At 36.5% G+C, this 14,113-nt stretch overlaps 1 protein-coding gene across 1 annotated transcript in view; it reads left to right on the top strand.

Annotated features, from left to right (window-relative positions):
- The first annotated feature begins 337 nt into the window (after nt 1–337).
- The window catches only part of LOC127119453 (phospholipid-transporting ATPase 3), a 29,501-nt gene continuing 15,725 nt past the window's right edge, over nt 338–14,113 (top strand). Inside the window, exons 1-9 of the mRNA XM_051049683.1 lie at nt 338–607; nt 958–1,023; nt 1,201–1,262; nt 2,430–2,511; nt 3,517–3,627; nt 5,587–5,664; nt 5,760–5,856; nt 12,732–12,838; nt 13,047–13,112. Coding sequence (XP_050905640.1) covers nt 488–607; nt 958–1,023; nt 1,201–1,262; nt 2,430–2,511; nt 3,517–3,627; nt 5,587–5,664; nt 5,760–5,856; nt 12,732–12,838; nt 13,047–13,112 — 789 coding nt within the window. The 5' untranslated portion in view covers nt 338–487. The remainder of the gene's footprint in view (nt 608–957; nt 1,024–1,200; nt 1,263–2,429; nt 2,512–3,516; nt 3,628–5,586; nt 5,665–5,759; nt 5,857–12,731; nt 12,839–13,046; nt 13,113–14,113) is intronic.

Raw genomic sequence — 14,113 nt, 5'->3', positions numbered from 1 at the left:
CCATCTCCTCCCCTACCAAACACAGTGTAAAAAATGTTTTAAATTATGAGACACGTGTCAAGTTTAAAACGTTATTAACGTAAGTTTGGTAACTATGTGTTTTCTTTAAGTTTAAGGTACTACGTATTTCGCAATAATTCCCATTTCCCACGTTCTTTCCTCCCGCGTCCATTTCCACATGTACTCGGTCCCACAACACAATTCTTTCCAAATCCAAAATGGTAAATGTAATATAGTACTCATAAAATAAATTGAAGTAACTAAAAAGCGTCATCATCAAGGGTATATACGGCAATAACAAAAATAATATTCCAAATACGTAAACAAAAAACACCAACTTCCGAAACGAGAAGAATAATAAGCAGCAAAAACAAGTTTAACATTGTGAATTTCAGCGTTTCATTTTTGCCACATAAGATTGGATGACGAAATATGTATAAACCGTAACCGTCATTTTCTTCTCTTTCTCCGATATCGAGTTTTCGCGATGAACCAGCGCGTGCCTTCCTCTCGAGCGGTTGGACTCGGCCGAGTCAAACCTCAAGCTCCTGGTAACCGCAACATCTTTTGTAACGATCGTCAAGCCAATCTTCACCTTCGATTCAAGGTTCGATTTCTTATCCACCATGCACAATTTCATTGCGATAGAGTGCCATTTGCTGAACTTATCTCATTGGAATAATATTATGTTGTCGGGATCTATCGTGCACTCACACCGGTTTCGGACATTGTCACCGGAAACACTCATCTCATTGAAAAACTGAATAAATTAAAGGTAAATCACAAACAAATGTTGGTGTCGATTTCAGATGTCGACACTAAGTCGAACACACCTTTTTCAGAGGTGTCGGTGTTACATAGATCGGGATATCTGCCTCATGAGTGATGATATTATATTGAGTATTAATATTATACTTTCGAGTTGTTGTTAATTGATGATGTACATTATAATGCTAGGGGAATTCAATATCGACTACAAAGTACAACTTTTTCACTTTTTTGCCCAAAGGATTGTTTGAACAGGTAAGTTACTTATATGGTTTTGATTATTGGGACTCTGATGCATTCAGTTTAGTTATTGGAAAAAGTTATAAGCTTGGCTTGTCATTATAAAATATGTGAATGAGCGATATCGGCTCAAAACAATTGATTACCGTCAATGAGTTCAACTGAATATAGAAATTTATGTTTATCCTGCAGTTCAGGCGGGTTGCTAATCTATATTTTCTTACAATCTCGATTTTTTCTACCACACCAATCAGGTACGTTTATGTTAGTTAAACTCACAGTTAAATGGTTGTTTTGCTACTTGCAAGCTAAATTGTGAGAAAAGGTTATACTGACTGAAGGGGAACAAGAGTAATTTATTTCGTGTAGTTGACTTGACTTGTTATCTTCCAAATATAGACTATAAACTATATTGGAAGTATCTATTTCCACTTCATTAGTTCTTATTAGAAAGAACCATTATGTTAAGACATTGTCCAGAAATGCGGCGCTGGTTGATAAACTGATAATTCAACTAAAGTTACACTTGTTGAATTGCTTTATATGAAGCTTTTTTAGATGTCATGTTGAAATTTTAGCAACTTCCAGGGTGCATTTGATACACATTAAAACAGAAGAGAGTAAGAGCAACACGGGGCAAATCCTTGAATTACAGGATAAAGAGTAACTCCTTATTATGTATATTATTTGGGGATAATGGACAACTCAAACGAAATAATGTGAAGTTTACTACAATACTCTTTACAATATATAATATAATTATTATGCAATATACACACACAAACATAAATACATCACAAAGTAGTGTAATAGCAGCAAACATCGCAGTTTGTGTCTTACATTATTACATCATAAAATATATTTTGTTTTGGTGACATTTTATTCTTTATATAGAGTGAGGAGAGAGAGAGTGAGAACACAATTATTAAGCAGGAATGCATATTTTTGTCTTTTAATTAGTTTGCTTATAACACAAGTTGTTCCATGGTTTGCTGACTAACATGATATTAGGTTTTGTGTTGTTCCTCATCGACTTTTTTGTCCTGTTTTTCCACCACTTCTTAACTCAAACATGGAATAATTACTCTTGTGCTGCTGTTTAGTCCCATATTCTTTTGTACATAAAACAGATCCTTAGAATTGTATTGATTTTGATTGTAAATTTCACATCAAGTTTCTGATACTGTCTCTTATACGACTTATTGCTTTGTCCCATTTTACATTGTCGTTTTGTTTTACTTCTCTGTCTTGCTTTAATTAATGTGAAGGTGATTATCAGTAATATGTACTTGATCTGCTTATTGTGATTCATATTATTTTCTCTGCGCATTTGTAGTTTTCCCCAAATAGAAATTAGTCTAATTGCTGTATTATAAAATGAACAAGGGTAATTGGTAATTATATATTGTCTGCTGCTGTAGCCCTGTGTCTCCCATCACCAATGTGCTTCCTCTATCTATGGTGCTTCTCCTCTCTCTTATTAAGGAAGCTTTTGAGGACTGGGTGAGAAGGCTATTTCCTTTCCTTGTGCATTGTTATTATTTTCTTCTTTATATATGTTTCCCATAAGTTTTGAGGTTAAGGGGATTTCGGTTTCTTCTTTATATATTGTAAGGTAGTAACAAACATTTTATTATGCCGTTTACTTGTAAATTTTTTAAGGATTAACGGGTTTCCATAACATATTCAGATTGATTGGACAGTTTTTCTCATGTTTTCTGTTTTTCTTTGTTGTTTATTTTCCCTTGTCCATGAGGTTTCAACTCAGTGGCAAGAGCTTGATTTTTTAATCTCAAGGGATGGATTTCAAATCTCGTACGAAATAGTTGTAAACGGACCATTAGTGCCACCGTTATTAATAATTTTTTTCCCTTTTCATTATGCAGTATCCCTTTACTTTCAAATTCCTTGTATTTTCTTATGTCTTGATGTATTTATTAGTTTATACCAAAAAGGAACATGGTCATGACTTCATAAAAAAGGGTAACCTAGTGCTACAAAGCTCCTTCCATGGTAAGGTCCACTCAAGGGATGGACTCATTGAGAGAGTCTGCTGTAGGAAGCTTTACCTTACATTTGCATGAGGTTGATTCCATAATTTGAACTTGTGATCTTTGAGTCACCTACCAACTCCATCTGTTGTGTCAAGGCTCCTCTTACTTGGTTATGACTTAATATCTTGAATTTTTCCGATGGCATCCTTAATTAAGTACAGTCGACCTTTTTTATGATCATGGAAGTTGTAATGCGTAGCTATTCCTTTTTTATAATCAAGCTTATTATTTATGCGGCTCTCTATACCTTTTTTATAATCATAATCAAGCTTATTATTTATGTCCATTACCTTTGATATTGTTCCCTAGTTTTAGTAGCTTCCTTTTCTTATTTTTCATTTTTAGATAGATTCTCTCTTGTATATAAGTATGTACAGTTTTGTTGAGTCATACAGGTTACTCATTATAAATTATTCAGGGGATTTATTTAGTTTTTTTAAACTGTGTACAACAGAAGCGTTTTCAAAATGACATGACCATAAACAACAACGTGATAGATGTGCTGCAAGATAAAGAGTGGGTGTCTATACCGTGGAAAAAATTGCAAGTAGGAGACATTGTTAAGGTGAGTGGAGTATATATGTTAAGATTTTATTTTGACATATTTGCATTTTGAGCTTGTGCTTAAAAGGGTATCTATAATAGTAAAATGATAACAGGTTGTATGCTTCCAAATCACTTGTTGATTATACTCCCCCATCCCTAATCTTTGGTCTGTTTAGCCTTTTACTTTTGTCTCAAAACTTTGGTTGTTTTAGAAAACCAAGATACAATTAAACATGGTTTTCACTTTGCATCCCTACAAAACCAAAAACATGCATTAAGTCGGAGAAACCACAATTCTCTCTTCTTTAATAGTGCATATTTTTTGTTTTTATTTTATGATATGTTTTGTTTCTGATTCCTAAAATTTTCCTTGATTAAAGGAAGAAAATTCTTGTACTCTCTCTATTTAAACCGGTCTTAGACTGATGAGCTACGAAGCACGGACACTCCGAATACGACCCCAACACTGATACCGGGACACCGGTAATAATTTGAAAAAATCAATAAATTAAACGTAATCTCAAGTGTCGTACATGTGTCCAATACCGGCACAGACACATACACATTTTTTCAGAGGTGTCAGTGCTATATAGCTGATGAGTAAAAGAAAAAGAAAACTTTACCCTGCTACATGGCATCAGCATCTCTAGGTTCCCTGATCTAGGTCCCCCCTCCCCATGGATCGCCAAACACATTGGAACAAACCCTCACTGGCTCAACAAATAACAGTTCCAGCGTTGTGGACAAGAGGTGGCATAGGCCGTAGGGCCGGCGTCGGCGTTTATTCACTCAATTGAGAAAGTGACTACGAGTGTGTTTCCCAAATTGACATGACTCAAAATTCTGTAGTTTGAAAAGACCTGGATGACCCAATTGACACCAACTTCTGTAGTTTGGAAAGACCTGGATGACCCAATTGAGCATGGATAGTGAGTGAAGAGTTTGTGGCTGAGCATGTCTTAGATGACACAAAGGGGTAGTAAAGGCCTTGAGACTCATCCGACGCAATCGTCGTCCCAAACTCCGGTCCTGTAGGGTAATGTTACCATTAGTGAAAGTGACAATACAATAAACAGAACAAGTTAGAACAAGTTAAATGCCTGACCAGATACATAGAGAACAAAAGCAACAAAGACACAAGGTGGAATATGAACAGTACCAATCCCTTGGGATCGGGTTTGAGAACCATTGAAAGAAGTTATAGTAGGTAAGAAACTATAGATAGAGAGGGAAGAGAAAAAATCTTTATTGCCGGTAACAAGATTAGACACACCAGAATCAAGGACCCAAGGTCCAAGTGAAATTGTAACTTGGTTTGCTGAAAAAAATTCCCACTGGAAGGCAGTAGGTCGACTGGGTAAGCACGGTGAAAGATTGTCTCTCCACGGGGCCTCTAAACAGGCTGTGATACCATATTAAAATACGAGAGAACGAGAGACATTTGGAGAAACCATGTGATTGAATAGCTATTATATAGTGAATTACAGAGCTAATTGTATGTCCCGTTAAACCAATTCAGTTGGTAGCTGTGCAAGGACATCAAATGCAGGGATGCGGGTTCAAACCCGCAACATCCCACTTGTTCACCTTTAAAAGGGTGAATTTTAAAAAAAAACAGAGCTAATTGTATTAACTACAATTGAAATATATATATTGAATTATATATAAATTTATTATTTTTTAATGTGTCCAAAGCTTATAGGTACGAAGATTTTGGACGAAGGGGGTTATATTTTTGGCTACATTCTCCGTTTTACATGTTCAAAATAATGTCTTTTTCTCCTACATCTGATAAATTTCTTATTATCTTGTAGGAGAAATCCCTTATTATCATCCTTTGTCAGTATTTTACATTGTTGTTAGTTTTGGTTGCAGATGTGTGTAATAGTCCACCGCGATTCATTTTCTCAAGCTTCGTTATTGACCTCATCGTGGGTGTTTCTATTTACAATGCATTATAACTTTGTTCTTTTTGCAGGTTAAGCAGGATGGATTCATTCCTGCAGATTTGCTTTTCCTAGCTAGTACAAATGTAGATGGTGTTTGCTACATTGAGGTTTGTTTATTCATTCATTTCAATCTGAAAATTTGTTGTTTTGACATTCTTTGGGCAATCATTGCCGTTTATTAATCTTAGGTTTTGGATTATAGACTGCTAATTTGGATGGGGAAACCAATTTGAAGATTAGAAAAGCATTGGAAAAGACTTGGGATTACCTGACTCCAGAGAAGGCATCTGAATTTAAAGGTTCATATTTTTATTTACTGACCTATGTTTTTTGGGCATCATCAATGATTAACCTTAAAATTTGCCGTGATTCTATGTTGTGCAATTGATTTGTTATTCCAAAGATCAGTTACGAACTTACAAGACAAGTTGACTAGGTCATTACAAGACGATTGACTTAGCACTACCGGGTCCTAGGTTAGCAATAGCATGCATATGTAACAAAATGGATACAACATATATGCTGCATCTAGTGGGGAGTGTTAATTACTTAATTGTAATCATAATTAGTATTTATTTATTTCCATTATTATTCTTTTCTCCAGTTTCTGATACACTCATAGTTACCATAAAAAGTCTGGGCTGTTATTGTTTCTCTTGTGCATATATATTTCTCCAGTTTTTTTTATAAACAATACAGCAAATGTTAAAATTCAATTCAAATAAAGCTATAATGAGTTCATAATAAATTAGTATCGTTTTATACACAGTGGAAGGTTTAAGGATAATGATAGAACAGAGGAAAGGTAGAATAGAATGGCGGAAATTATTTTATTAATGAATATGAAAATAACAAAGAAGTTCCAGAGCTACTGCTCCTCAGTTAGAGAAAACAATTCTCTCACTGCCCAAACCCTAATATGAAAAACAGAAAATAATTGCATGCTTAGCTACTGCCCCATACACTCCTATTTATATGGGGAATAATAATTAACTCCTATTTATTTGAAAATACTAACAAACTAACTAAGACTCCTATTTATTTGGAGAATACTAATTAACTGGGCCTTTCTTATTCTTTCTCACATATACCCTCCACTGTTTAGGCCCAAAATTATCTTTGTTAACTAACACATCCCATCATCACTTGTGGGGTCCGATTCATTCCTATCATCACCCCCACCTACAACATTAGCCTTGTCCTCAAGGCGCAGATCAGGGAAGTGACTCTTCAATAACAGTTCCTCTTCCCAGGTAGCATCTCCAACATCCATCCCTTCCCATTGAATCAACCATTCTCTCTTGTGCTGTCCACCATCGAACTTATCCCTCCATGACAAAACCTTGGCCGGAGTAATGTCCCCTTTATCTGACTCTAAACTGATAGGTAGCTGAGTAGTAGTCGTAGTAGTATAGTTTCCCTCCGCTTTCTTCAATTGCGACACGTGAAAGGTAGGATGTATTTTAGATGTTGGTGGTAACTTTAACTTATAAGCTACTTGTCCTATCTTCTTCATGATTTGATAAGGTCCGAAAAATCTAGGGGCCAGTTTTTGATGGATTCTTTGCACAACCGAGTTTTGTCGATGAGGACGTAATTTGAGGAAAACCCAATCACCAACCTCAAATTGCACATCCTTGCGTCTCTTGTCAGCTTGGTATTTCATGTGCTCCTGGGCTTTGAGTAAATTAGTTTTCAATTGACGCAACGCCTCATCTCTGTCCCTTAACTCCTGCGCTACAACTTCTACTCTGGTTTCGCCCTCTAAAAAATGCACCAACACTGGAGGCTTTCTGCCATACACCACCTCGAAAGGAGAGAACCCTGTAGACACATGAAATGTGGTATTGTACCACAGTTCTGCCCATGGAATCCAGTGAGCCCATGTCTTAGGTTGATCTGCAATAAAACAACGTAGATAGGCCTCTAAGCAACGATTAATCACTTCTGTTTGGCCATTCGTTTGTGGGTGGTATGCCGAGGACATTTTAAGCACCGTGCCAACTAACTTGAACAACTCTTTCCAAAAGATACTGACAAACAAGGGGTCACGATCACTAAGAATAGACTCCGGAATTCCATGTAATCTAACCACTTCCTTCACAAAAATAGCAGCTATTGAGCGAGCAGTAAATGGATGTTTAAGAGGAATGAAATGGCTGTATTTGGAGACACGGTCCACAACAACCAATATAGCTTCAAATCCATTACTTTTTGGCAAACAAGTAATGAAATCCATAGATATCTCACTCCTTACCAAAACCGGAATAGGAAGAGGTTGTAGTAATCCATTAGGAGTAGTTGCCGCATATTTTTGTCGTTGACAAGTATCACAAGCTTTCACAAAATCTTGCACCCTCCGCATCATCCCTTGCCAATATAAAGTTCCTGCCATTCTCCTATAAGTGCGTAGGTAGCCGGAGTGACCCCCACTCGGAGACGAATGAAAATCTTTGAGTAACTCCTCAATAAGTGGTGAGCTAGCAGGTATTACTAACCTATTTTTATAGAATAATATGCCGCCTTTTAAAGCAAAATCAGGTTTAGCATTAGGATCCTTTTGAATAGCCTCCACAATATTTTTAAGCAAAGGATCATTTGATACTTCTTGTTGCAGTTGGCTGCTCTGCTGCCAAATAGGGTAGGATTTAATAGTTTGCAACTCTGCGTCCTCGTGTTGTCTAGATAAAGCATCAGCCACCTTATTTTCCACTCCCACCTTATACACCACCTCGAAGTCAAAACCCAACAACTTAGCCATCCATTCTTGCTGATTTGTCGTAGTAATCGTTGTTGCAACAAGTGTTTTAGGCTCTTTTGATAAGAATAAACCACAAACCTCCTTCCTAACAAATAATGTCTCCAGTGCTGAATAGCTAACACTAAAGCCATTAACTCCTTATCATAGGCAGATTTGGATAACCTCGATGATGCAAAAGCCTTGCTAAAATATGCAATGGGATGTTTTGATTGCAACAGCACTGCACCAACTCCTTTTCCTGAGGCATCACATTCAATTTCAAATGGAACCTTGAAATTAGGCAGGGCTAAAACTGGGGCAGTTGTAACAGCTACTTTTAATTTCTCAAAAGCTTCAGCCGCTGCCGCATTCCAGCTAAAACCATCCTTCTTTGTCAATTCTGTCAAGGGTTTAGCAATTTTTCCATAGTTGGCTATAAACTTTCTGTAATAACCAGTTAACCCCAAAAACCCTCGCACTCCTTTAACATTCTTAGGAATCGGCCATTGTAACACACTGCTAACCTTGGCAGGATCAACAGCAACCCCTGCTTTGGAAATGACATGGCCCAAATATTCCACTTGGTGCTGACCGAAGGTACATTTCTTCCGGTTTGCCACAAACTGATGCTGCTTCAGAATATTAAGAACCACCTCCAAGTGTTGCAAATGATCAGCCCAACTCCTACTGTATACAAGGATATCATCAAAAAAAACCAGGACAAACTTCCTTAGAAAGGGCTTGAAAATTGCATTCATCACCGATTGAAAGGTTGCGGGAGCATTGGTGAGGCCAAACGGCATTACCAAAAACTCATAGTGACCCTCATGAGTCCGAAAAGCCGTTTTATGAATATCCTCTTCCTTCATACGGATTTGATGATAACCAGATTTAAGATCGAGCTTAGAGAAATAACTACAACCATGTAACTCATCTAACAATTCATCTACAACAGGAATATGGTACTTGTCTTGAATTGTTACCTTGTTGAGTGCCCGATAATCTACACACATCCGCCAAGATTGATCCTTCTTCTTGACCAAAATGACGGGACTAGAGAAAGCGCTAGTGCTGTTTCTCACCACCCCTTGTTGCATTAGGCTCTGAATTTGTTTTTCAATTTCATCCTTGTGTAAATGAGGATATCTATAAGGCCGCACACTTACCGGACCAGCACCATGTAAAAGTTCAATTGAATGGCTAGTGTTTCTTGCCGGAGGAAGACCCTGAATTTCTTTAAACACAATAACAAAACGATCCAACAGTCCTCCCAACTCCTTAGTCTGATGATCAGAGACACGTGACAGCGGTGATCCTAACACCTCCATCAAGGTAGGCCATTCACAGCCTGCTATCATTCGAGAAGGAGTGATGATGCTTTGGAATGTAGCCATCGTATCATCTACAGCTTGACCAAGTAATTTCACCTTACTGCCCTTATGGTTGAACACCATAGACATTTCTTTCCAATCCATGGTCACCTTCCCCAAAGTTTCCAGCCACACAACTCCCAAAATCAAATCCACACCTTCTAACTCCAGTACATAAGCATCAAAACAAATCTGCACCGCTCCCACGTTCAGCTGAATTCCATTGCATCTACCCTTAGTTAGGACACGGTGACCATCTCCTAACTTAACACCCAAGGGATTAGAAGGCACCATAGGCAATCCAAGGGTTTCCACCACTTTAGGGGATATGAAATTATGTGTGGCTCCACTGTCAATAAGAACCAGAATAGATGCACCTTGTAAACATCCCTCCAATTTCATCGTCCGGACCTGGTTTAGATTAGTGGATACACCAAACAGTCCCACATCCTGAGAGATTCTTTGGACTTCAAAGTATGTCTCAGCACGAGTGATCCACGCCACCGGATCGTCGCCGGTAAATGCTGGCAACTCCACCTTCTTTGCGGACAAACGAAACTCATCCAACGGTGAGGTAACCGTTGTACCGCTTGACTGAGGTGATTCACGGTTCACCATCGCCCGTTGAATCTCCGCCGCAATGAAAGTACGCAAATCCTCAATACTAGTTTCGACACGTCCCAAACGTTCCTCAACTGCAGTAATTCTCTCTGCCATTCTGGTTTGCATGAACACAGCAGGTCGGACCAATTGATAGAACAGAGGAAAGGTAGAATAGAATGGCGGAAATTATTTTATTAATGAATATGAAAATAACAAAGAAGTTCCAGAGCTACTGCTCCTCAGTTAGAGAAAACAATTCTCTCACTGCCCAAACCCTAATATGAAAAACAGAAAATAATTGCATGCTTAGCTACTGCCCCATACACTCCTATTTATATGGGGAATAATAACTAACTCCTATTTATTTGAAAATACTAACAAACTAACTAAGATTCCTATTTATTTGGAGAATACTAATTAACTGGGCCTTTCTTATTCTTTCTCACATATACCCTCCACTGTTTAGGCCCAAAATTATCTTTGTTAACTAACACATCCCCATCATCACTTGTGGGGTCCGATTCATTCCTATCAAATAACAAGTACACCCAACCACTCAAATAAAGTCAAACAGTATTGTTGCAAAAACAATTATATATACCACCAATTCTACATAGAAAAATCTGTGATCCGAGATAAATTGGCAGGTTCATCCAGTATTTTTACTTTGATGCAATAATGATCAACTTCTATATGATTCGTTCTTTTATAAAATATTGCATTTGAAGAGAGATACACCATTTATTGTTATCATAAACTATTTCCATAGGACCTATCTCACAAAAGGTCAACTTTTGGAGCAAATGCTTTTTTTAACCACACTAGTTCACAAGTAGTACTAACTGTTGTAAACATTAAACTGTAAATAGCATTTAGTTATTTTTCGTTATTAGTATGAGACTAATTAAATAAGCTCATTAGGTTTAAAATCATCTCTATTTAATTCGGTTTATTCTAGTATTGTAAATTACAACTTTGAAATATTTTAAAATATTTTTTCTACAGTAACCATAGCTTGCTTTTCCACGAGGGAAACTCGGGAAATGACTTAAGCAGGAAACCTATAGACAATGCGCTAGTGCTGACAGAGGTTGACACCCTAAACAAGTGAAAAAGGATAAAACCAAAAATGCCCAGTACCAACTTGAATTGAATCTTAATATTTCTTGTATTGTTAACGAAGAGTCGTAAACATAAATATATATACAAGAGAAACCTTGGCAAGATCCTATAATTGTGTGACCAAATCAATCAGCCTACACTGTTCACGGCAACTGTGAAAGTCTATAGCAAGAAATAAGAGTATTGGGAAAAACCCAAATTGAGGAAAATAATAATTATGATTACAATCAACAACTTCAATTAGTTCTGCTTAATTTTAATATGTATGAATATAGACAGCAGCATCTTTTCAAATGACATCCTCTTTGTTGTGTGGGATCTAGTATTAATTGTAACTAGTATTATTATTTTGTTTGAATATTGACATTTATGTTAAAATGCTTAATTTTATCACACATTTACTATAATATATGATTATTTCTGATTGTTAGATCATGATTAGGATGTGAAATAACTGTTGATTAGCTCTGTGATTGATCATAATCACATTACGAAGAACAGACCAGTTACAGCCAATAGACACAGGTTTTCTCAAAAACTTAATGTCAACATGTTATTCTAATTTCGAGGGTTACCGTCATCAGGGACCTACTTCTGTCACTATTTCAATGTTTCAGAAATCTAGAAATACTTTCTCTTGACATCTCTCTTGTTCATTGGCTGAGCACCAACTCTGTCAAGTTTGTTTCCTTCCACTTATATATTACTGACTTTTACTGTGCTGGTAAATTTTTCTCCAACTTTTTAGGAACTCCTATATTGTGATTGTCCATACTCCACAAAACTTTGTGTGGCTTTTCAAGAATGTCTTTCCTTTTGATTTCTTTAGGTTTAAGGCACAATTAATATCAGAAATCAGATTGGTAAGGGTCAGTTACAGTTAGGCAAGACACTAATGACTCAACAAAAAGGAGCACGCAAGTCTATTACAGGACGAAGTTTAGAAATAGGAGTTAGAGGATCAGTTACTGTTAGCAAGCACTAATGACCCAACAAAAAGGACTCTGCATGTATATTACGGGAAGTAGTTTAGAAATAGGAACTAGTTTATTCTTTTGTATTGGTTATTTAGGTTTCTTTTTATGGTACTTATAGTTAATTAGGTTGTTAATTTTCTGTTATATCCTTGAACTTAATTTTCTGTTTCCAAACATAACTTAAATAAATTTTCCTCTCTGTTTTAGGGATCTTTTAGAAAATACTTGTATTGACTGGATATCCAGTATGAGGGGAGTTGTGTAACCATTTTCTCTTTGTTACCATGGTTTTTGCAGCACTTCATTTATGGCTCATTTAGTTGTAAGTTGTGATGTGCAGTTTCTTTTTAAACTACTTGCAGGTGAAATTCAGTGCGAACAACCAAACAATTCATTGTATACCTTCACTGGAAATCTAATAATTCAAGATCAAACACTTCCTCTCAGTCCAAATCAACTTCTGTTGCGAGTATGTTATTAATTTTTTGTTTTGAGCTCTTATACCATACGTTAAATACTCACAAGCCATAACTGTGGCAATTGTGATAGGACTTTTGAGATTCACTTCTTTATTATATTCTTTTAAAACTTTATATATTTCTTAAAACATATTACTGATGATTTGTTCTAGTGTAACCAAACTGGTATTGACAGGTTGAAATTTCCTGCTATTTCAGGGATGCAGCCTCAGGAATACAGGACATATTGTTGGAGTTGTTGTTTTCACAGGACATGAAACAAAGGTTTCTATTAAGAGATGATGCCTAATGATGATTCATTGACACCTCTTTCAATTTTCTAGTCACTGGTCTTGCATTTATTCAAAATATAGGCATAAATATGTAATTCTGTAGTAATGCATTGATTGTTGAAATGTAGTGCTAAAGAAATATTACTGCTGTTGTTCACTTGTTTGATGTTGTCATAAATCATCATTGTCATTAGCATTTCTTTTATCACCTTAATTCTCACATGATACTACTCCAACCTTTAGTATAAGCAACAAAAAAAATACATGTATTTGGTCCAAATATGGACCAAATACATGTACTTTTTTTTCTTATACTAAAGGCCCGGGGGAGTACTTCTTAGAACTTGGGTTGAGATGACTAAACCGCTCAAAAGAGACTTTCAAGATGATGACTGCATCTCACTTAAAAACTCTTTAGGCAATATCACTATCCAATGTGAGACTCTCAATTTCAATACACCGTCTAGAGCGTGACCCTGGTGCCCAATAACGGGAAACGGATCTAGGATAGACTATGCTATCTTAGAATTTGGACTGGTCCTGACTCAAACCCACGAAACCAATTTATAAGGTGAGGTATTCCTTCCGCTTATAAATACACTTCACACCATATTACCATCCAAACTGGGACTCTCAACAATATCAAACGTCTGTGATTATTCTTTTGGGTGAAGATGGTTTTGGAAAGAAGAGAACCACTTAAAACTCACTTTCTTCATGGTTGTTTTGATATATGCACATTATTTTCAAATTTATGGCGATGGTTTCTCAAAATTGTGAGCACCCCTTACAAGTTTTGCTCCACTATACTTCTTATCATTTGGCGATGTTGATTTTCTGTGCTATTTGTTTAAGGTATCCTAATGCAAGTGTGGATTAATTTAGGCTCTTGACTAAGTTGTATTAAACTACTTGTGTGGTTGGGTTTTATTTGCCCCATAATTTCTTTATAGTTATTTTTACCCCTTAATGAAGTAGTAGCATGTTTTCCTT

Source organism: Lathyrus oleraceus, chromosome 2 (assembly GCF_024323335.1).
Source record: "Lathyrus oleraceus cultivar Zhongwan6 chromosome 2, CAAS_Psat_ZW6_1.0, whole genome shotgun sequence".
In the NCBI taxonomy this organism is placed as follows: Eukaryota; Viridiplantae; Streptophyta; class Magnoliopsida; order Fabales; family Fabaceae; genus Lathyrus; species Lathyrus oleraceus.
This window is presented reverse-complemented; position numbering and strand designations above follow the sequence as displayed.